This window comes from Thalassophryne amazonica, chromosome 13 (assembly GCF_902500255.1).
Source record: "Thalassophryne amazonica chromosome 13, fThaAma1.1, whole genome shotgun sequence".
Classification (NCBI taxonomy): Eukaryota; Metazoa; Chordata; class Actinopteri; order Batrachoidiformes; family Batrachoididae; genus Thalassophryne; species Thalassophryne amazonica.
Genome location: NC_047115.1, coordinates 22,165,057 through 22,188,573, shown reverse-complemented (window position 1 = coordinate 22,188,573; position 23,517 = coordinate 22,165,057). Strand labels below are relative to the sequence as shown.

General features: G+C 41.5%; 1 protein-coding gene across 1 annotated transcript in view; it reads left to right on the top strand.

The window, feature by feature from the left end:
- The window catches only part of akt3a (v-akt murine thymoma viral oncogene homolog 3a), a 120,642-nt gene that overhangs the window by 56,355 nt on the left and 40,770 nt on the right, over window positions 1–23,517 (top strand). The window contains exons 3-4 of the mRNA XM_034184589.1: window positions 12,562–12,687; window positions 23,172–23,283. Of these exons, the coding sequence (XP_034040480.1) occupies window positions 12,562–12,687; window positions 23,172–23,283 (238 nt within the window). The remainder of the gene's footprint in view (window positions 1–12,561; window positions 12,688–23,171; window positions 23,284–23,517) is intronic.

Here is a 23,517-nt window from a genome sequence, read left to right as displayed (position 1 = left end):
TTTTACTTATGTCACTTAAGTCATAATAAATTACATGTAACAATTCCATAACAATCACTGTTAGCCTTTGTCCAACTTTTTTGTTGTTGTTGCTTTGTTTTTACTGTGAACAATTTTGTAAGTTATCAACTTACTAAAATGTGAACATCTTTCTTTTTTCTTGCTAAAAATACTCTTCAGTGTAAATTATACAAACTAACCCCACAAAGCTTTTTTTTTTTTTTTTTTGAGGTGTGAAACCACAACTTATATGGTCCTGAGATCAGCTACAGGCCGCTTTGGCTATAAAGGTGTTAAAGGCCCAGAAAAGTTGTTACGGTAATGAATCAAGACAGTAAGCTTGGAATCATAGCCAAATGACCTTCACCTGTGTGTGTGTGTGTGTGTGTGTGTGTGTGTGTGTGTGTGTGTGTGTGTGTGTGTGTGTGTGTGTGTGTGTGTGTGTGTGTGTGTGTGTGTGTGTGTGTGTTGTGGGTGGGGTGAAGCTGAATAGCCAGAACTTCCTGTCTGGCACAGGTGGTACTGAGCAGCAGCCCTTCAGATGAGATACTAATATGCTAAGTCCACACTAATCCTAGTGTGGTTTAGGAACCGGTGGACCCTGTGTCTCCATCACAACACACACACACACACACACACACACACACACTGCATTGCAGTGAAGGGATCAGTGTGAGCCTCTTCTTGGCTGCAGTAGGTCTGTCAGTCAGTCACAGGGGTGGCCACCGTGCTCCAAGGAGCCACTACCATCTACTGGACTTCAGCAGTACTGCAGCAGAAGACGCAGAACAAGAGAACATAGGGTGGAAGTAACGAAGAAAAACAAAAAGAAGGTTTTAAATTTTGGCGTTTATTTTCAATGGCATGTAATAATGTTTATGTCTAATTTTAAAATATGCAAATACATTTTTGTACTCTGAGGGAGGATTTGGGCTACCAGGGTGTCCAATGTTGGTGTTTTTGAGTGCGTGTGAGTGTTTTCAGCACAGTGTATCAGGAGACTCTGGCTTTGTGCAGCTGGTTGGGTGAAATCTCTTAATGTCCCTCATGGGATGGCCGTTCTTCCCCTGTGGGTTCTCATTCAGCCTGCCGGCCCCTTGGCGTTCCTGCCATTCTGCTGGCTCTCTCAGCCTGGACCATGTACTGTACACTGAGACCTAGTCCTCCCCCAGGTCATGACTTTCTCTCGCTGTCCATCCTTCACTCTGGTTCTGTGTGCTTTCTGTTTTGCTTCTTCCATCCCTGTAGGAAAACTAAGATTTGTCTCATTCTGCAAACACCTGTGTGTTTGTGCAATCATTGATAGCACACAATACCACTGTCTTGTGTGTGTCTTATCTGTCTTCATGAAGATTCTCTTTAAAGCGTTTGAAATGCACATATCCACATGCTTTCTAACACCAGTCCAGCTCCAGTGTGGTCATGAAACTTCGTGTACTCGAAGTGGATTGAAGAGCCTGGATTTTCCTTAAGATGTCTGAGCAGACTGGAGTTGGAACTGCTGGAGTCAGGATCACACACACAGCCGTATACTTGGCAACACACACATGCAAATGAAATAGACTGAACAGGTTAGTCCTTATAACAAGTCCCCCCCACTCACACACATTCGTTGTCATTTCAAAACAAGCATTTGTTTACTTCCAGCCCTCATGGATACACTTGAGTCCGATAACTGAGATGTTTGGAGACAGATGTCTTCTCTCTTTTTGTCATTTAGTCTCAGTACACCACCACAATGTAGTTGAAATGAAACAATCAACATGTGTTTGTTATGTAGCCTTTCAGCTTTAATCCAAGGGGGTTTAACAAAAAAAAATAGTATTTAGGAATTACAGCCCATTTTTTACATAGTTCCTCCATTTTCATAGACCATAAGTAATTGGAAAAACTAGAATAATTATTTTTAAGACAAATAATCACTTTTACAGCCAGTTTTCTTTAATCAAGCCAGGGGTGGACACATGAATATTTCCAAGTCACCGAATATGTCTTGGACTTCATTTACATCAGTCTTTAAGAAATATAAACCAGTGTGACTAGTGAAAGAACAGACACAAGCGTCACTCTTCCCAGTTTTTCCCTGTTAGCCACAGAAGCTTGTAACACCTTCAGAGTTGTCATGAGTGTTTTGGTGGCTTCCCTCACTAGTGTACTTCTTGCACAGTTACTCAGTTCTTGAGAACTTCCCACTTCAGGCACATTTACCATAGCGCTGTGTTGTGCTTTGTTGTTGTTCTAATTTGTTGAAATGGGTAAGATGGTCACCTCCCTGAGTCTGGTCTGCTTGGGGTTTCTTCCTGTAACCAAAAAGTGCTGAGGGAGTTTTTTTCCTCTTACCACTGTCTGCCAGTGTGCTTCTTCATGAAGTGGATAAGGTCTAGAGACCAGGGGTGGACATGAAGTGCTGTGGCGGTGGAGGTTTTCCTTGCTACTGATCATCTCAGTAGGTGAATTCACAGATGATCAGGACTTTAGTTTGAGCAGAAGCACCCCTTGGTAACACTACCTTCTGAGGCAGTTTGCTGCAAGGAAAACTTGTGCCATGTTGGCCCTTCATGGCACGCTATTACCCACTCCTGGTCTAGATTTTGCTTGTGTGTAGTGACTTGAGGTGACTTTCGTTGTTATTTGGCACGATATAAATGACTTGAATTGAATTTCCTCTTATATATGCACAAGTGTTTGTGAATTTTGTGTGTTTTGTGCACCTGTTCTTCACCAGGAAACAGCTTGCCATGTTCTCTGCTCTCTGCTTTTACCGGTGTAACTACACATTCTTTGGTACAGCCGTCTAGCTATTTATTGAGGGAGAAAGTCGAGTTGTTGTCAAGTAGTGTAGACTGTTAGTTTTTCCTTAGGTCGTTCAGCTTGTCAACCAGGCATGCAGCCAGTTCAGTCACTTGGTTATTAAACTTGTCATTTATTCTCTTCCCACCGCTGCCTGCATATGTGTGTGTTTGTGCACGCATGTGCATGCATGCATGCACGTGCTTGCGCGCACACACACACACACAAGTGTACATGTGTGTTGTTGTGGCCAGCTGCCATAGCCAGAATGACAGACATCCCTCTCCATGCTGCTGAGCTGCTGTGTATGTGCTGGAACGTGGCAACCCCCCCCCACACACACACACATCCACACACCCCCTCCAGCTCCGAGAGTGCCAGTCACTCAGCCCCATCTCTGCGCCATCTGCATATCAGCTCCAGCCTTGGCCAAAGCATTAAATTAAATCCCTGTTTGGGTTGATTAACAAATGGCTGGTGAGCTCACATAGTTATGGAGATATTTATATATATATAATTGTCTTCAAGGTTTTTTTTTTTTTTTTTGCATGTGCTGCTTTTCCTCTCATTCTCTGCTCTGAAATGTCACGTCCGGCTCAGAGGAGAATAGAGGTGTGTTGGTGTCCTGAAGATGAGAGAGACTGAGAGAAAGGGAGAGTTTGTGCAGTTTTGCGTGTCTCGATTTAGCTCCGCTGGCTGAAGTTCAGGCATTTGATTTGTACCTGTCTTGTATTTTTTTTTTCCTCCTCTGTGCATTCGTCTGTCTTGGTCTTTCCTGTTTCCCCCTCAAATGAGTAGTTAATCAGTCTGCTAATTGAGTGACAGTCAGTGCAGTTTTGTAATTGTCCAATCAGAAAGCTTGGAACAGGCGCAGTCACAGCTGATTCATCTCTGCCTCTTATTGCTAAATTCACAAGCTGCAACTGGAGGATGTGCCAAAAAAGGTTTATTTCTTCCAGACATTCTGAAATTAATTTTTAAAAGTTGTAGTTCTTGGTTTAAAATTTATTATTCCCCCCCCCCCAAAAAAAAGGAGAGAGAGTGAAAGAGAGAAAAAGAAATAAAGTTGGAAACCATCTGTCTTGAAGGTCGGAGCTTTGAGTAAACTTTGATTTGCTTCGTGTACTACAGGATGTTTCAGCATAAGGGGTCAGAACGGCTACTATTAACAGATTAATGTGTAAATTGTGTGTACGACTGATTTTTTTTCCTCTCTCCCCATTTATTTTGAGTGGTTTTGTAGGTAGAAACAAAATTTGAGTGGTCCAGACCTGCATTTGTAGTTATGAGCAGTTAGTCTGCCATCACCCAAACCTGTTTTCAGTACATATTCCATTACGTTGAAGCAGTTTTCATTTAAAAATTCTACATACAAGCACGTTACACAGCATAGTTGTGTTGTCGTTATCCTGTTTAAATATAGTACAATTATTGTTCACATAGCCGAATAATATCATTCATTTAAAATGACATTTATTCATTCCACAACGAGGAAATCTGCAAGGGTCGGTCAGCTCACTCTGGCCACGTCACAAATGCATGGATCAGTTTTTTTTTTTTTTTTTTTTTTTTTTTTTTTAAGAAAAGCTTTCATTTCCAGCTGCCGCTTCTTTATTTCAGTGAGGGAGCACTCATTATTCCATTTTTTCCCCAGATACTTCTAACCTGGTAATGCAACAAGAGAAAATTGAGTAGATTTGATGTTTGTAGTGAAAATACTTTGTATGTTTTTGTCTTTGTAGATTTTTTCAAAATTAGAAATGGAGCAATAATTGAATGATGAATTTACTGGGGGTTTTTTTCTCCTTCACAAATTCAGTGTTGTGTGTTGGGGGGGCGTGGCTGGCTGTTTTGGTGTTCTTTTCTTTTCTTTGCTCTCCAGGTGGCATGAGGGCTGATTAGTCTGTGGAGAAAGTGCTGGCTGAAGAGTCCTCACCCTTATTAGTGTCATGTGGAACACCTGTGGCAGGGGCTCACGTGCGGCCTTGAAGACTTGCAGCTGAAGCGGATAATTGGATGGCGTTCTGCATATAAGTCATGTGTGATTTGAGCAGAGCTGCTGGGAACTCAACCTTGTGACGTTTGTTTGTGAGACGCTGAGGACCGCGCCTGGGTTTGACATATCGAGCCCGTGAAGCAGGGAAGGGTGAGGACACATGCTGTCAGCACACGCTAAAGGTAATTAAGTGATTAAGTAATTGTTGATAGTATCTTGGTGCTTGGTTACACAGTAAATTGAGATTGTGAGGAGAATTGTGCAGCTTGCTTCTCACTGCGGTGGCGTGCAGGATAAGTGATCCTCCACTTGTTGTGAGGGGCTGCTCATTTGCACAAAGTTAAAAAAGAAACATTGACCTGAGTGTGTTGCTGATAGCGTGTGTTATGTGAAAGATAGAGTTGTACCTGCTGACTCACCTCACCTTTTCTTTGCTCCACAGAGAATCGGTTCGTCGTGTCCACCTGGGGTGTGTTTGTTGGTGGTAGTGGGTCCAGGAGCGCCGGGCTTTAATCGTTGCGGGCGCTGGAGAACGTGCCAATTATTACTCCACCAGAGGGACGCTTTTTATGTTTTACATTTGTAAGCACAGGTGAAAAAATAAATTGTTTCTGTTGGGAACCGCCTTCTGGTTATTTTTACCGCTGGGTTCTGTCAGACGCAGGTCCGCTCCTCAACCCGCGTCGACACATAACATTCAGTCATATTAAATCTAAAATCATTTCCAATTCTTCTACAAGAGGTCATTATTTTTTCCGTGCATCAGTTGACTTTTCATGGTATCATGATACTCATTTCAAAGAACCAAATGATTTGATACACACACAGACATGAGGAGAACATGCAAACTCCACACAAAAAGCACAGAGTGGGACCTTCTTGCTGTGCGGCACCAGTGCTAACCACTAAGCCACCGTGATGCCACCATGTCACTCATCTATTGTATGTTTTACTTGTATTTTGATCTGATTTTCCTCAATTTAGACAGATTTAACAGAAGTTTAACTCGTCTTTACAGACATCCTTTGTTCTGATTGTTCAGATCACCCAAATTCTCCCATATTACCAGTTTACTGTAGGTCTAACAAGAAACAAGAGAATCCTGTTGTCATCAGCACTGGATAGTGTTGTATTTACTAATTGGCCTTCAGGGAGAAGCAAAGTTGTGTAGAAAACTAAATGAAACTGAAGTTCGAGAGAGATGGTGTGGGAAGGAGACCGGCTGTTCTGTTTTCTCCAGCAGTCCAAACTAGAGACACGTGGCTCCCCAGACAAGCTGTCCAGAGTGGGAGAGCTCTCTGGACTCATTACAGGCAGGGCCAGGACGGGATAGCTTGACAGAACACCATTGGATCATTCAGAGAATTGGAACAGTCGAAACAGAATTGTGTTAGTGTGCTTGTGTGTGTGTGTGTGTGTGTGTGTGTGTGTGTGTGCATGCGCCTGTGTTTTGGGAACGGCATACATAGACAACTGTCTATCTCCTCTCTCCGTCTGTGCCACCCCTGGCTGCCCCCTCCCCGCCCCCCCAGTAGACGTGTTTACACACACACACACATGCACAAGGTCTGGCCAGAAGGATTGCTTAAATGTTTTCAGTTATACTGGACAGCTGAGCGATGAAGTGGCCAGCCACAGGCTTCCATTGGACACTTCATCTAGATACTGACTCAGAGAAGTGACTGGATCTGGACCAGCAAACCTGCCATCACTGCCAGTTTTTAATAGCTTTATCAGTTTAACTTTCCATGCGTCTTCATCATTTTTTAAGTCAGTCCGTTTCTCTTCATCCTTTTTTTACATGAGCTTTTTTTTTTTTTTTGCCTCTGTTGCGTTTACAAGGCACAGCTGGAATTGATACACTGTGATAAATAATGTGAATGAAACACATCCACAGATTTGGAGTAGGCTTTTGACCAGAGGATCCTGTGTTCAAATCCCCGTTAGAGCAGTATCAGGTTCTACTGGCAGAGTAGGCAGGACACAATTGCAAGACGCAGACAAACAGCTCTGTAGAATTGTGGCGTTTATTTGATACAAAAGCAGGGGGTGGTACACAGAAAGGCAATCCAAAAAGAGCAACAGTAACACAATCATCAGGCAAGGGCGTGGTCCAGGTACACAGGCAGGTTGTCAAAAACATGATGAGAAACACGAGAAACAGAGCCAGAAAGAGGCACAAGGCCCATCGATCAGGTGAGGAATACAGGCACACAGTGAGGCTTATAAGCACCAGGTGATGAGCAGCAAATCAAGAACAGGTGTGAGGAAACTTCCAGAACCAGGGTGTGGCCAGAACAGAGGGAAACGCCCACCATGAAGAACCAAGAGAAAGAGAGGGACAAGAAAACGCAGGATAGAGAAAACCCAAGCAGAAAGGCAGCGCAAGAGACAGACAGATACAAAAGCAAACCAAACACAACCCACACAAAGTCCAATTCCTGACAAGCAGAAAGTGACTAAGGGACCCCTGGGCAAGGTCCTTAATTGTCACGTTGCTCCCAGTGTGCAGTTGATGGCCTTGCATGACAGCACCCTGGCATTGATATATATATATATATATATATATATATATATATATATATATATATATATCGAGGGCTGTCCGTAAAGTATAGGTCCTTTTTATTTTTTTCAAAAACTATATGGATTTCATTCATATGTTTTTACGTCAGACATGCTTGAACCCTCGTGCGCATGCGTGAGTTTTTCCACGCCTGTCGGTGACGTCATTCGCCTGTGAGCACTCCTTGTGGGAGGAGTCGTCCAGCCCCTCGTCAGAATTCCTTTGTCTGAGAAGTTGCTGAGAGACTGGCGCTTTGTTTGATCAAAATTTTTTCTAAACCTGTGAGACACATCAAAGTGGACATGGTTCGAAAAATTAAGCTGGTTTTCAGTGAAAATTTTAACAACTGATGAGAGATTTTGAGGTGATTCTGTCGCTTTAAGGACTTTTCACAGTGCGAGACGTCGCTCAGCGCTCTCAGGCAGCGTCATCAGCCTGTTTCAAGCTTAAAACCTCCACATTTCAGGCTCTGTTGATCCAGGACGTCATGAGAGAACAGAGGAGTTTCAGAAGAAGTCGGTTTCAGCATTTTATCCGGATATTCCACTGTTAAAGGAGATTTTTTTAATGAAAGACGTGCGGGCGGATTGCAGCGTCGGCTCGCAGCCGCCGCGACGCTCCGTCACAGGAAAAACACCTCTGCTGGAAGCCTTAAGGACACGTTGGAACATCTCCAGCTGACTAAACAATGTCTCATATACTCACTCCACTGAAAGCCTCAAAAGCCAACTGGATTTTACAAATGGTTATCAACACTGAGGTTTTTTTTCCTTTGCCGCCGCGCCGCGTTGGCTGCGTCCCGACGCGCGGACCCGTCGCACGTCTTTCATTAAAAAATCTCCTTTAACAGTGGAATATCCGGATAAAAATGCTGTAAACCGACTTCTTCTGAAACGTCTCTGTTCTCTCACGACGTCCTGGATCAATAGAGCCTGAAATGTGGAGGTTTTTAAGCTTGAAAAAGGCTGATGACGCTGCCTGAGAGCGGCCTGCGCGACGTCTCGCACCGTGAAAAGTCCTTAAAGCGACAGAATCACCTCAAAATCTCTCATCAGCTGTTAAAATTTTCACTGAAAACCAGCTAATTTTTCGAACCATGTCCACTTCGATGTGTCTCACAGGTTTAGAAAAAATTTGATCAAACAAAGCGCCAGTCTCTCAGCAAACTTCTCAGACAAAGTAATTCTGACGAGGCGCTGGATGACTCCTCCACAAGGAGTGCTCACAGGCGAATGACGTCACCGACAGGCGTGGAAAAACTCACGCATGCGCACGAGGGTTCAAGCATGTCTGGCGTAAAAACATATGAATGAAATCCATATAGTTTTTGAAAAAAAATAAAAAGGACCTATACTTTACGGACCGCCCTCGTATATAATGTGGTGTGGTGTGGTGTGTGTGTGTGTGTGTGTGTGAGAGAAGCATCAGTTGATACACTTTTACTATGAAAGTGCTATATAAATTAGGGGTCGACTGATTATTGGCCAGGCCGATTATCAACACCAATATTCCAGATATCAGTATAGGCCATTTATAGCGGCTGACATGCCAGTTTATTTTTTTTCAGTGCTGGATTTATGCGACCACTGGTCACCAAGTTCCACAGGTAAGATTAAGACTTTATATTTGCTCTGTGAGTGAATGGTTTTATTATTTGTAACAGTCTGAACAGTTCACATGAGGACTGCAGCATTCAGTTGTTGAGCCAATCAGTGGACAGTATCAATGGACATATTTCGGCTTATGAGTAAGGTACAAGAAATGTGTGTCAACAGTCCCATAACTTACCTACAACTAATGGCCTGCAAATGCGGGACATATGAGACATACACTGGCATATGTTGAAAATATTGTGCATGTCCAAATTTTTCGACGTACTCGCCGTATTACGATGTATATCAGCGTGCTTCAACGTGATCTTACGCAAAACTTACCCTTACTTACATGTACGCCGGCATTTTTAATATTGTCGGCATATGCTGGCTAAATCATCAAGGTGTGACAGGGATGTTATATACGTAAATGCACTGCATTTACCATTGTGAGTATACAGTAATACGGCCTCTGTTTGGATACTGTGTCATGAAACAAAATATCCCTGGATATTGTAGTGCGAATCAGATGAGAGCCTACGACTTCCTTGGATGGGGATGCCAGTTCATTGCACCGTGAATTTATCAGAATAATTTGCATCGGGCTATCCAACAAACCACTTCAAACAGCATAAAACTTCAAAGTTCAAGTTTTGCCTTTCTGAAGTATCTTTGGTACTAGGTCTCTCCAGAGAATCCTTAAGCTCTGGAATAAATCTGTGGCCAGTGAGCAGTTTGTCAGGAGATCCAGACGAGGCATACAGTTTGTATCGTGAGGGCACTTTGGAGTATTACCATAGTGAGTGGGTGCATTCGCCTGAGCTTGATTCAGAACACAGGTGCCTCATTGCCTAGGACCCATAACAGCTGGCTCTGGCAGTTTTTATGGAGATCCTTGGTTTGATTCACTATCAGACAAGAAACTCATTGGTGATTCAGCAACACTGCTGGAGCAGCAGAACACAAAAGTGTCTTGCGCAAATGCATCTTCGTACTTCAATGAGGATGAGGCAAGTGCTGTTTTTCAATCCAAACCCAAAGTAACTGTACTCAGTTTGTGACCAGCTGACCTTCTGGACACCCGTTCTTCTCTAAACCTGACTTTTTGCTAGCTTATCCACCACCTCCCTCCTTGCGTTATTGTCTCCCATCTTCATTTGTATCACACCCTCCATCCCTCCTTCCACCCCTCCCGTTCAGGCCCCCCACAGCATTCTGTTTATGAGAAGCAATGATCCAGAGAATATGCTTTGTTTCTCAAAGAACAGGAGCAAGAAATGAGGCGAGAGTGGGCAGATTTGCGAAACAGAGAAAAATTGAGACCGAGAGAAGAGAGAGGTGTGATTTGGTAGTCCTGATGACGCACTGGCACCCGACAGCATTTTATCTGTCTGCCTGCGTCTCCGTGTCCCTGTGTGTGTTTGTTCGACTCAGTCGCCCTGAAATACCACAGCACCCAGATGGTACCGGCGGGGCCCGCAGTCACACGGTCCCTTCGGCGGAGCAGGTGTTTTTCTGCAACGTGTTAACGACCGCGGCCTGCTGTCATTTCCGCTTCAAATGGATGACACAAATACAACACAGACACACACACACTCCCTCTTCTCTCCCAGCAAAGTATTCTAAAACAGGAAAACAAACAGAATAACAGTTTATCAGAGTTGTGTGTGTTGTGTGACTTATGAGTATGTATAAATATGACTTTATCTGCTAGTGTGTGTAATTGTCTGTGTGTGTGTTTCAGGGAATAGCCCAGTAATGAAAAAATGTTTGTTAAAAATAAAAATGTTTTCTGCTTTGTTTCACTGTAATTGCAGGTATGTGGTTCCCAAATATACTGTAGCTGATGTGTGCAGCTGTGGTTGTGAGGAACAGTTTCATCCATATCTGTGAGAGATAAAGCAATTGTGAAGTCAGTTGAGAGAAAAATAGTTTTTTATCTGTTTTTTATGGCCAATTATTCATTGAAGTTACTTAGCAAGAAAAAATGGAGTGTTCATTAGCTCGTTTACTATTTTTTCTAGGAATAAACTGATTTAGAATGGATTTAAACCACTTTACAGTTTTAGATTGTTTTAAATGAGGTGTCTCAGTTTTTATTGTTTTAAAGTGTATTTGATTTTAACCCGTTCTAAACTAAACACAGAGAGGTTTGAAGTGTTTCAAGTTGCTTTAAAGGGCTTTTAAGTCTGAATTTATTAGACTGTTAAAAAGCCAATACATATACCCTGACCTGCATCACCCAACCCAAACAGAAACTCATGCAAGATCTTAGCATGGTATAATCTCCATGAGTAACTAGATCAGGATCCATGAAGTCCACTCTGCCTCCTGGTGACCACAGTTAGAATTCAAATGCATACTTGTCCGAAGTCTTAGTAATGCAACCATGTGTACCAAGTATCACCTTGGCATACAAAGTCTTTGTCATGATATTTCATACCTATGGACAGACAGACAGACACACACACCCTTGGAGTTGAGCAGTTCCTAAACCGGCTCAGCCTTCAGCAGTGCAGGAACAAAGGCTAAATGTGTGAAAAAGTGGCTGACAAAAGCCTTCTGAATATTATTGGATATAGTTTGTTCTTCATTTAAAGAAGTCTTGTCTTCTTGGGATGCGCAGAAATTGTGATGGACAATTTCCTTTACTGTTTAATCAGCTGATTGTGAAAGTAATCCAATAGATTAATCTGTGTTTAAAATGGCCAGTTGCAACCCCACTGTGTATCCTGCCAGTGTAACGATAGTATGTGTTAATTTGCACACGTGTGTATTTTAGTCCATGCTGCGTGTGAGTGTGTGTGTGTGGTGAGTCTTTGTCGTGTCTACATGTTTGACACTCGTGTAATCCTGCAGCAGGTCATCTGATAAAGCTGCGGTGCCGGCGTAGTGCCAGTCTGTGCTAGCCAGTTGGGTAATGCTCTGCCACCAGCTGCTCAGCAGATGTTGTTATTTGTCGCTGTGGCCCGAGAAGGGTCAACCACGATGTGTGTTCTTTTTCCTTGCCTCTGCGTGGTGTGTATTTGGATTGTGGCTTGATTTTTGTGTATGTATATGCACAGTGTGTGTGTGTGTGTGTGTGTGTGTGTGTGTGTGTGTGTGTGTGTGTGTGTTGTGGTGTGTGTGTGTGTGTGTGTGTGTGTGTGTGTGTTGAATAGTTGGGTTCATCACCTCGACACCTGCCCATGTATCAACCAGATGATGTTTCTGGCATTGATACTTGGATTGTTGTGTGAGTAAACATGTTTTTGTCTTTTCTTTTTAACGTAATCCGATCTGAATCTGGCGAGCGCTGTGGGAGTCATGGCAGTACAGTATGATATTCTTTGGACAGATGCGAGTGAGAGCTGAGCAGACAGGCCTGATGTCTCTGGGGAACATAATCTGTATTTAAAATCAACACCATCGCCATTATTGGTGTTATTACTGACTTTACATCATCATGGCTGTCATAATCATCATTATCCCTGAGTGTGCCCTTGCCAACTGCATCATCAGCATCTCTGTTCTCCTGCTGTGTGTTTGTGCCAAATGTCTGTTTGAACTTTTGAACAACTGACCTTTGTTTCTCTGACTCTTGTTCTTTCTCTTTTTCTGTCCGCCTTTCTCTGCAGGTGAATACATAAAGAACTGGCGACCGCGTTACTTCCTGCTGAAGACCGATGGCTCTTTTATCGGCTACAAGGAGAAACCTCAGGACGCAGACCTGCCCTACCCCCTAAATAACTTCTCTGTAGCAAGTATGTGTTGACCTTGTAGGAGTCACAGGAGCATCATAGTGCTCTTGGGCCTCTTTCCTTCATATCTTAATTTATTCACAACAGCACACTTAACATTTAACCCACCCAAGCAACTTTTTCAGCAACAAGTTCTAACATAATTCGAACTACACTAACTGGAACTATGCTGAAGATAAGCTACACTGTAGTCACCACCATACTTCAAAAGTGTGTAGATTCTTCAAATTCAAATAAAGGTTTACACACACACAAATATATATATATATATATTATATATATATATATATATATATATATATATATATATATATAAAACGTACATCTATTGGAGCCTGTTCTGTTATTGTGATCTTTAATGTTACTGAAGACTTATGTTATTTCTTCTGTTTTCTCTCACCTCTGTTTCATATTTTGAGATGTTCTGAGTGCAGATAAAACTTAGCAACCTTATTTATGAGTTTTTCAGTGCACACGTTGAGTACATGTGGCTGGTTTGTACTATTTGTTTTTACAACTCGTCGTTGAACACTCACTGATTGCACCATCTTGCAAGTGCCGCCCATTAACCTGCACTGCGCGGTGCATTAATTTTCAGAGAGTAAGGTCTACAATGTGGCTCAGTGTCAGAGTTCAGAAATAAAACATATCCTCGGTTTTTGGTGTAAAATGGCGGAGCGGTTCAGGAGTTGTTTAAAAGGTTATTAGTTTGAGAGATATACGGTGCATCAAGAAAGTATTCACAGCACTTCACTTCATCCACATTTTGATATGTTACAGCCTTATTCCAAAATGGAGTAAATTATTTTTTCCCCTCCAAATTCTACTCACAACACCCCATAATGACAACATGAAAAAAGTTTTTTTTTTTTTAGGAATTACATGTATATGTGTTCATACTCTTTGATATCTTGGCTGTGTGCTTAGGGTCATTGTCCTGCTGAAAGATGAACCGTCGCCCCAGTCTGAGCTCAAGAGCGCTCTGGGGCAGGTTTTCATCCAGGATGGCTCTGTACATTGATGGATTCATCTTTTTTCAATCCTGACTAGCCTCCCAGTTCACTGTAGGGATGGTGTTGGCTAGGTGATGAGTAGTGCCTGGTTTTCACTAAACATGACGTCTGGCTTTCATGCCAAAGAGTTCAACCTTAGTCTCATCAGACCAGAGAATTTTGTTTCTCATGGTCTGAGAGTCCTTCAGGTGCCTTTTGGCAAACTCCATACAGGCCTGATTGGTGGATTTCTGCAGAGAGGCTTGTCTTTCTGGAAGGTTCTCCTCTCTCCACAAAGGAATGCTGGAGCTCAGATAGAGTGACCATCTGGTTCTTGGTCACCTCTCTGACTAAGGTCCTTCTCCCTCGATCACTCAGATTAAACAAGTGGTCAGCTCTAGGAAGAGTCCTGGTGGATCTGAACTTCTTCCATTTATGGGTGTGGAGGCCAGTGTGTTCATTGGGACCTTCAAAGCAGCAGAAATGTTTCTGTACCCTTCCCCAGATTTGTTCCTCGAGACAATCCTGTCTCAGATGTCTACAGACAATTCCTTTGACTTCATGCTTGGTTTGTGCTCTGACATGCACTGTCAACTGTGGGACCGTATATGTAGACAGGTGTGTGACTTTCCAAATCATGTCCAATCAACTGAATTTACCCCAGGTGGACTCCAATTAAGCTGTAGAAACATCTCAAGGATGATCAGTGGAAACAGGATGCACCTGAACTCAATTTTGAGCTTCATGGCAAAGGCTGTGAATACTTATGTACACATGATTTTTTTTTTAAATAAATTTGCAAAAATCCAAAAATAAACTTTTTTCACATTGTCATTATGGGGTATTGTGTGTAGAATTTTGAGAGGAAAGAAATTTAATTTCATCCATTTTGGAATAAGGCTGTGTTATTGTTACCCAGTTCTTTTATGCAAGATTCTGCCCCTTACCAAAAACCAAACCAGTCTATTCCTCATTTTGAGTTTATTAAAGATCATGTTAAAATCCAGGCCTGGGACCCTCACAGACAGTGTCCATCTTGTGAAAGGCCCCCAAAATGAGTCATACAACACTTTTTATACCTTGTGGGTGTTAACAGTAGGTGTGGTTTAGTCTCACATTTCTAATGTTACTGGCTCTCACCAACAGGGGAAGATCTCCCTGTGTCTGAAACTTGGACACATGATAAAACGTAAAACTTAACATATTTCTCAGAATTTCCAAACAAATAACACAAATACTTGATAGCTAACACAAAACAAAGAATTAGCACAGATATTATTTAACAGCTGTAACATAAAAATGCGTAAAAAGTGCAGCGCTGTGAATACTTTCTGTAAAGGTCCTTATGGAAAATGCCGGTTTTGTCAAGAGTGTAACACAATTTAGAATCATGATTATTATTCTTGTACAACCTGTGCTTTCTGTCTTCTTTCATGAGTTGTGGTGAGATGTGGTATGAAGGAAGAGAATCAAAGGAAAACAGCATCTGTAGTAATTGAGATGTGATATTTTAATTATGTCAGGAATGTAACACCCTAAGCCTTGTAAGACACTTTTCACTTTAAAGTGGAGTGATAAAATACTGTTATTTTCTGTAATTCTGGACCTCATTATTGAGCATTTTTTGAAACAAGTTAGCTTCTCGTTATGAAAGTGGATGCTACAATACAAAGGGAAATATCAAATTTTTCTTTTTCTTTTTAAATTACTGTATTTTAAAAGTTTGTTTATTCACATCCAATTGACCTAGTTAAGTACTCGATGTGAAGTATGTTTTTGTGTCTTTCATGTAAATTCTGGGGGGAATAAACACTATTTTATAATACTAGTTGGGAATTCAAAAGTCAAAGTCAACTCTGTTGTCAGTTCCAACATATGCACAGAACATAGACAAGATTGAAGTGCTGGTTCACCTAAGAACACAACAACAGCATAGTATAAGTAAAAAGTATAAATACAGTTGAGAAAAGAATACATGTAAAAATACACAAGTAGAATTTTCTTTTGCAAATTGTGCAAATGTCACGAATAGTGCAGAGGAGTCGATGGTGCAAAAACAGCTTCACACATGTCTGAAATAAACGTTTAATCCACAGGATTAGTAATAAGTAGATGTAATAAAAATTGTGAAAAGTGATGCAGTAAGTGCCTGTTTTGTTAAAAAGAGAGTTCAGGTGGATTCCAGTACCAGTCTTAGTTATTTGGAGGTGGAGGGGAGAGTTCAGCATGGTGTATGAAGCCGTTTACCATTCTGGTGGAGCCAAGTCAGAGGCTCTGCTGTATTTTACTGGAAGGCAGGAGACTGAAGCAGGTGTGTGAAGGGGGATGGGATTGATCACAGTGCTGGTGGCTTCGTGGGCTTGTCAAGACGTTGTAGATGTTCAGGAACGAGGGTCCTGAGGCAACAGAGAACTTATAAAAGCAAACCATATCTATTATCTCAAGCTGGTAGTAGGTCATGGTCTTGCTCAAGGACACTCCAACAGGGAGGTTTACTTCCAGCACAGGTTCTTAAACCAGGGTCTTGTATTTTAAGAATAGTCTGACTAATGTCTCATAGTCCTTTAAATTTAAGCAGGCTATCATTTATATCTATGAGATGCATTAATCAGATATTTGTATGATTAGAAATGGCAATGATTCAAACAGGGCCACAAAAAATTAATAAATACATTTTACAAATTTGATGTGCAGATTGGGTCATTACACCACATTGTGAATTTCTACCCTACATTGTTCAAAGTATTATGTTCCACTATTGTTAAAATACAGTGTGAACTCTACCGTGTGTATTGTGGTGAAACGTTGCAAAAATGCTCTTTTGGATTTGTTGTAAGGAACCACATCATCTTGAGTCATGCTGTGTCACAGCATTTCATCATTCAGCAGTCTTTACAGCGTTTGTACGGTTTGCAGAATCTAACTGAGACCCTAATTCAATGTTACTAGTGCATCATCTGTCTGCACCTGCATAACAAGCTCAACAGCAATGTAGTCATGTGCAATTAACAAGCTAATGACTTAAATGCATTATTTTAATGTGGCACAGTCTCAGTGCCACCACGTCACATCTCATTTTTCACACAGTACAAAGTTTTTATTTTAGTTAACGCTTCTTGAGACTGTGACCCACAGTGTGACAGAAAAAGACCTGAAACAGCTAACCCTAAAAGTTGAATTCTGACATTTTTCAACATGGAGCCTATTTTTAGATTGTTTCAGGTCAAACATTTTACTCGGGATTAGAAGTATATTAACTGGTCAAGTGTTGAATTTGATTGTTAAAATGGAGGATATTTTACACTCCAGCTGGTAGCAGTGTCTGTCGGTATATTTGGTTCAAATGAATTTGTGCAGATATCGACTCTTATGCACTTTCAAAATGATCCAATGAGTTTGGATCAATGAGTTTGATAATAGTTTTTACTCACTGTAGTTTACTGGACTGTGTGTATATATATATATATATTAGGGGTGGGCAAACATAAAAATCTTAATCGCATTAACTCAATGACTTTCTGTGATTAATCATGATTAATCGCATGGTATATGTGAAACCCAAAAATGAAGTCAAAAGCCGCTTAAAAGCACAGTTTTATTTGAAAATATAAATGAACATTGCATAAATTTGAAAATGTAAATTTCAACTGAAACACACTAATGAAATCAAATATAAAACCACTGGCAGGTCATTTGTTATCCTGTTTCATATCAAAATAACAATATTCATGTCCATGACTAAATGTACTAAAACAAATACGTCACAATTGTACACATACCACAATTTGATATGTGTACAATTGTGATGTATTTGTTTTAGTATATTTAGATTTTGTTGTGATTTGGCACTTTATAAGCCGATTAAATTGAATTGAAATTGAACATTTTATTGAGTCTTAAAGTAAATAAATATGAATTTGGTCACTGGATCCTTAAACTTTGTACATAATGAACTCTACATGGTGAATCCTTGATCTCTGGACATAAATAGGAATAAACAAAATCTGTAGTTTTTGTCAAAAGCATTTCCTTTCAGATATTGGCATGAATGTGTTTCCATATATCTGAGCTGAGCTTACAGCTGCTGTGCTTCACTTCAGGATGTAATTTGAAAAGAAAACACAGCACGTTTCATTTTGGGAGGAAAAATTCATTTTGAAGTTATTAATTCCGACCGAACTCTGTCTCAGCCGCGCAGCGTTTCGAGCTGTGTGAACGGAACGGAGGACGATTCTCGTTTCTTGAAAGCAACAAGACAAGAGTCAATCAATCAATCAATCAATTTTATTTATATAGCGCCAAATCACAACAAACAGTTGCCCCAAGGCGCTTTATATTGTAAGGCAAGGCCATACAATAATTACGGAAAAACCCCAACGGTCAAAATGACCCCCTGTGAGCAAGCACATGGTGACAGTGGGAAGGAAAAACTCCCTTTTAACAGGAAGAAACCGCCAGCAGAACCAGGCTCAGGGAGGGGCAGTCTTCTGCTGGGACTGGTTGGGGCTGAGGGAGAGAACCAGGAAAAAGACATGCTGTGGAGGGGAGCAGAGATCAATCACTAATGATTAAATGCAGAGTGGTGCATACAGAGCAAAAAGAGAAAGAAACACTCAGTGCATCATGGGAACCCCCCAGCAGTCTAAGTCTATAGCAGCATAACTAAGGGATGGTTCAGGGTCACCTGATCCAGCCCTAACTATAAGCTTTAGCAAAAAGGAAAGTTTTAAGCCTAATCTTAAAAGTAGAGAGGATGTCTGTCTCCCTGATCCGAATTGGGAGCTGGTTCCACAGGAGAGGAGCCTGAAAGCTGAAGGCTCTGCCTCCCATTCTACTCTTACAAACCCTAGGAACTACAAGTAAGCCTGCAGTCTGAGAGCGAAGCGCTCTGTTGGGGTGATATGGTACTATGAGGTCCCTAAGATAAGATGGGACCTGATTATTCAAAACCTTATAAGTAAGAAGAAGAATTTTGAATTCTCTTCTAGAATTAACAGGAAGCCAATGAAGAGAGGCCAATATGGGTGAGATATGCTCTCTCCTTCTAGTCCCCGTCAGTACTCTAGCTGCAGCATTTTGAATTAACTGAAGGCTTTTCAGGGAACTTTTAGGACAACCTGATAATAATGAATTACAATAGTCCAGCCTAGAGGAAATAAATGCATGAATTAGTTTTTCAGCATCACTCTGAGACAAGACCTTTCTAATTTTAGAGATATTGCGTAAATGCAAAAAAGCAGTCCTACATATTTGTTTAATATGCGCATTGAATGACATATCCTGATCAAAAATGACTCCAAGATTTCTCACAGTATTACTAGAGGTCAGGGTAATGCCATCCAGAGTAAGGATCTGGTTAGACAACATGTTTCTAAGATTTGTGGGGCCAAGTACAATAACTTCAGTTTTATCTGAGTTTAAAAGCAGGAAATTAGAGGTCATCCATGTCTTTATGTCTGTAAGACAATCCTGCAGTTTAGCTAATTGGTGTGTGTCCTCTGGCTTCATGGATAGATAAAGCTGGGTATCATCTGCGTAACAATGAAAATTTAAGCAATGCCGTCTAATAATACTGCCTAAGGGAAGCATGTATAAAGTGAATAAAATTGGTCCTAGCACAGAACCTTGTGGAACTCCATAATTAACCTTAGTCTGTGAAGAAGATTCCCCATTTACATGAACAAATTGTAATCTATTAGATAAATATGATTCAAACCACCGCAGCGCAGTGCCTTTAATACCTATGGCATACACTTTTGTGTGACTTTAATCCACACAAAAGTGACTGACGATATTTTAATGGCTTTGCGAGGGGTTAAGAAGCGGCTTGCCGTTTCTGAAGAGCAGTGAATCAAAGAACCAACGAGCTACTGGATCGAAGCATTGCTTCAATGGTTCGTGGTTTCAAAGTGGAGCCGCGCTGCAGAAATAGTTTATTACAGACCAAACCCTGAATATCCGACTTTATTTGTATGTCCGTATGACTCTGAAACTCGGAAAAATCCGTATCATTTATGTACTATAGGTTGACATGAAAACCACCGAAAAGCTGTGTTCACCGCGGGGACACGTTCGGCTATTCGAGATTATTCAAGATTTTTTTTTTTTTACCGATGACGAACGATGCGTAAAAAAAAATTTGATCTATGCAGCTGCATCGGTCCAAACCGGTCTGGATCCGGGCTTGATCCTGTAGAACTTTGTACCGAAAATGTCCATTCAAAAGTTTGGCGTCTTTCTGCATTTTGTTTTGTTGTGCATTGCATAGCCTGTACTTTTCTCGATCCTCGTGTCGTTTTCTGTGTGAACTCAGCTATCAGCAGGAAGCAGCAGCATAAGCTTGCCCCCGACTGACGCTTTCAAAATAAAAGGCAACGCGCAACAGTCATAAAAGGCTAAAAAAAAAAAAAAAACGCAGCGTTAAGGGGAGGAACAAAATTGTCGGCGATAATGACCTCAATAATTAACGCAACGTTAGTGCGTTAACATTGCCCAGCCCTAATATATATATATATATATATATATATATATATATATATATATATATATATATAGACACACACACATTTCCTGGAGTATAAATTGCCGTTTCTTTACTACTTTGGGAGGCCCTGCAACTTATACTCGGGTACAACTTATATACCATAAAATCATGAGTTTGTTATTCATAACAATGATTACAGTAAAAGCTTATTTAGAATTTTCCCAGGAATCAAAGCACTAAACAAAACAAACTCCAATAATAATAATAATAATAAAAATGCTGATATTAATAAGTAGACTTCAACAATGCACAAAAATTCCAATTTAATAACTGATAATACTGAAAAAGGGTGTGGCTCATACTGCGGTGTGACCTATACTCCAGAAAGTACGGTGTGTGTACATATATACGTGTGTGTGTGTGTGTGGTCAAGTTATTTCTGTTTGCTTTTAGCCTCTACTTGATATTGTATTATATTGATATATTGCAATGGCACATACACAGGAAACAAAGAGCAAGACAAACAGCAAATGTTGCACAGCTCGTGGGTCAAACATGATGCTGTGGACTGTAGCTTATTTGAAATAGTCAGCACTTTAAACCTCAGCGACCAGTAAAGGCCCAGAATTTATCCCTGAAATCTTGCTTTTTTATGATGTGACTAGCGGTGGAAAACCCCAGCCTCAGGAGTTTTCCAAGGGGTGATTGAAAAGTTTTGAGCCTGACCCAGAAACGTAGGACGTGGTTCTATGAGAATGATATTAAGGCACTGCTGTGATGCTGTAAGAAGTGTGTAGACTTACATGGGGATTATTGAGAAAAATAAAGCATCACATTAATTCAGTTGTAGTTTCTTCTTATTTGGGCTCCCATCCATCCAGTAAACCTCTTAAAAAACAAAACTTTTTAAATAAATGTTATATTTTAGACACTGCTTTGGTGCAAGTGACTACTGCATTTGCTTCCAAATAAGAAAGTTCCCGGTTCAAGACCACTACTGCCAATTCTCTATGCGGAGTCAGGAAGGCGTAAAACTTGTGCTAAATCAATATGCTGATCCATATCTGATCTGCTGGGGTGATGCAGAGCAAAAAGGGAGAATCCAACATAAATGATTGTGTTGCATGGCATTATTCACTGTGTTTCCACTGTTGCAGTTCATCTTCAGCTGCAAAACATAATCTGATAGATGTTAAATTGGTGTTGCTTGGCACGAAACCAAATGTAGACAATACTGTATGTGTTACTTTTATAAATATTCCACACTTTTAATGTTATAGTGTAAGTGTTAATATACAATATCTTCAGAGTAGATCAGGGAGGGGTGCAGCTGCACAGGTGTGAGAGACTGGGTGAAATGTACAGTAAGTGGAAATGATGACAAGTCGTAGAATGCCGGCAGCTACCTGACAGATAGCAAAGGTACACTGGAAGACAAAGGAGAGGAAGGAAATATAGTATAGGGAATGAGTGATGTCCATCAGACAGGGGGGTGGGGGAAGAAGAAAGAGGGAGGGAAGGAGAGAAGAATACAACGGAGATGGAAAAATGATTAGGGTACAGAGGTAGGGAGGGATGGAGGCGCAGACAAATGAACACTGAGCCTTGAGATCAGGGAGGCAACGGGAAGATGAGAGAGGTGAGCGCGATCCTCGGCACCGAACGGACATGATGACGATAGGGCTGCAGAATCGGAGACAAGTGTGCGTGAGGAGGACAAGCCAGGGCCATACATCTAGCCCCGGCTGCTTGGCATTGCACTGGCACTGCCACATCTGTTGCCCAAAGCTGGGAGGCCAGGTGGCATGCATGTGCGAGTGTGTTTGTTTATCTGCACAAATCTGTGTGTGTGTGTGTGTGTGTGTGTGTGTGTGTGTGTGTGTGTGTGTGTGTGTGTGAGCAGCAGAAGTGGTCAGATGGAGCAGAGACAGTGCAGGCCTGTTCCCTGCAGAGGGACACTCGCGTACGCCCACTAGACCGCAACACTCGCTTCACAATTGCCTGCTATGGAAAACAACCCAGTTTCAACTCACATGCAAACTTCAGTTACGTATGTGTGTGTGTGTGTGTGTGTGTGTGTGTGTGTGTGTGTGTGTGTGTGTGTGTGTGTGTCCACGTGGATGTGATTTAGTAGGGTTTTATTTTGTGTTTGTTTGATTGACCTTGTTTTCTGGCACAAAGCAGGCGCCGTTCACCAGTGCCGCCTTTGTGTGTGAATTTACATTGAAGCTGCGCTGCGCGTACCGACCTGAGCGGAGTTATCATTAACCTTCCTGTCTAAATGTAGGTTGAGCCGCGACGTGCTGCGCTGTGCCACACTTAAACAGAAAGTATCTGGAGGACAGACAGACAAAGCAAGATGAAATGAGAGGAGAGCAGAACGGGGGAGAATGTAGGTGACGTGTGAAGGAATAGTGCAGGAGACGAGAGGACAGACGATGGGTAATTACGCTCCCTTACGTCAGCTCTTGTCCCCAATAAGCTCAGAGACTGCTGAGGGACAATGAAGGTGCATTCTTACCCACAGCAAGCTCACAGCTCCATCTGCTGTGTGCACTTGTGTTTCTGCATTTGTGTACTGTGATGCTTTTGTGTAATAACAGCCAACTGTCTGGCTCATTTATGAAGAAACATCTGCTCGGACATTCACTTGGAGCGTACCAGGGCTGTGCAAAATTCTGAAATGAATTCAAAATGACTTGAATTTCAAATCAAGTCTTGAATTTCAAATGACTTTTGAACTCAGGTAGCAAACAGGATGCAGAAATACAATTCTGAATTTTGCAGAGGCCTGGTGCATATGGTGTACTTTTGCAACATACTGGGGATCACTTACAGTGTTGTTTTCCTTTTAAAAAACTAATTTCTTGCTGTTATTCTTTCAAATCAAACTTCTGCATTATGCTTAATGGTTTTTTTTTCATCTTTTTGTAATTTGTTCTGTTCCCTGCACAATCATTGACCTCATTACAGACCGTTGACTCCACTGTCTCTCTGACTGACTGTTTCAGAATGTCAGCTAATGAAGACAGAGAGGCCAAAACCAAACACCTTCATCATACGCTGTCTCCAGTGGACTACAGTCATTGAGAGGACCTTCCACGTGGACTCGCCCGATGAGAGGTGGGCAGAGGCTTTGGGTTTCCAGACAGCTTCACTTTTCCACTGCAAAAAGTAAAGATGCTGTTGTCGTGGCCATATTTGGTCTATCTGCTGTATTAGCTTCAAAATGCAAAGAGCAGTTTCATTCGGAGTTGGTGGATAAACTCAGTGGATCATCCTTTCACAACACAGTTCATGTCAGAGGTCAAGGTCAAGTCAGAAGCCTGTTCAGAAATTGATGAGCTTCACACAACT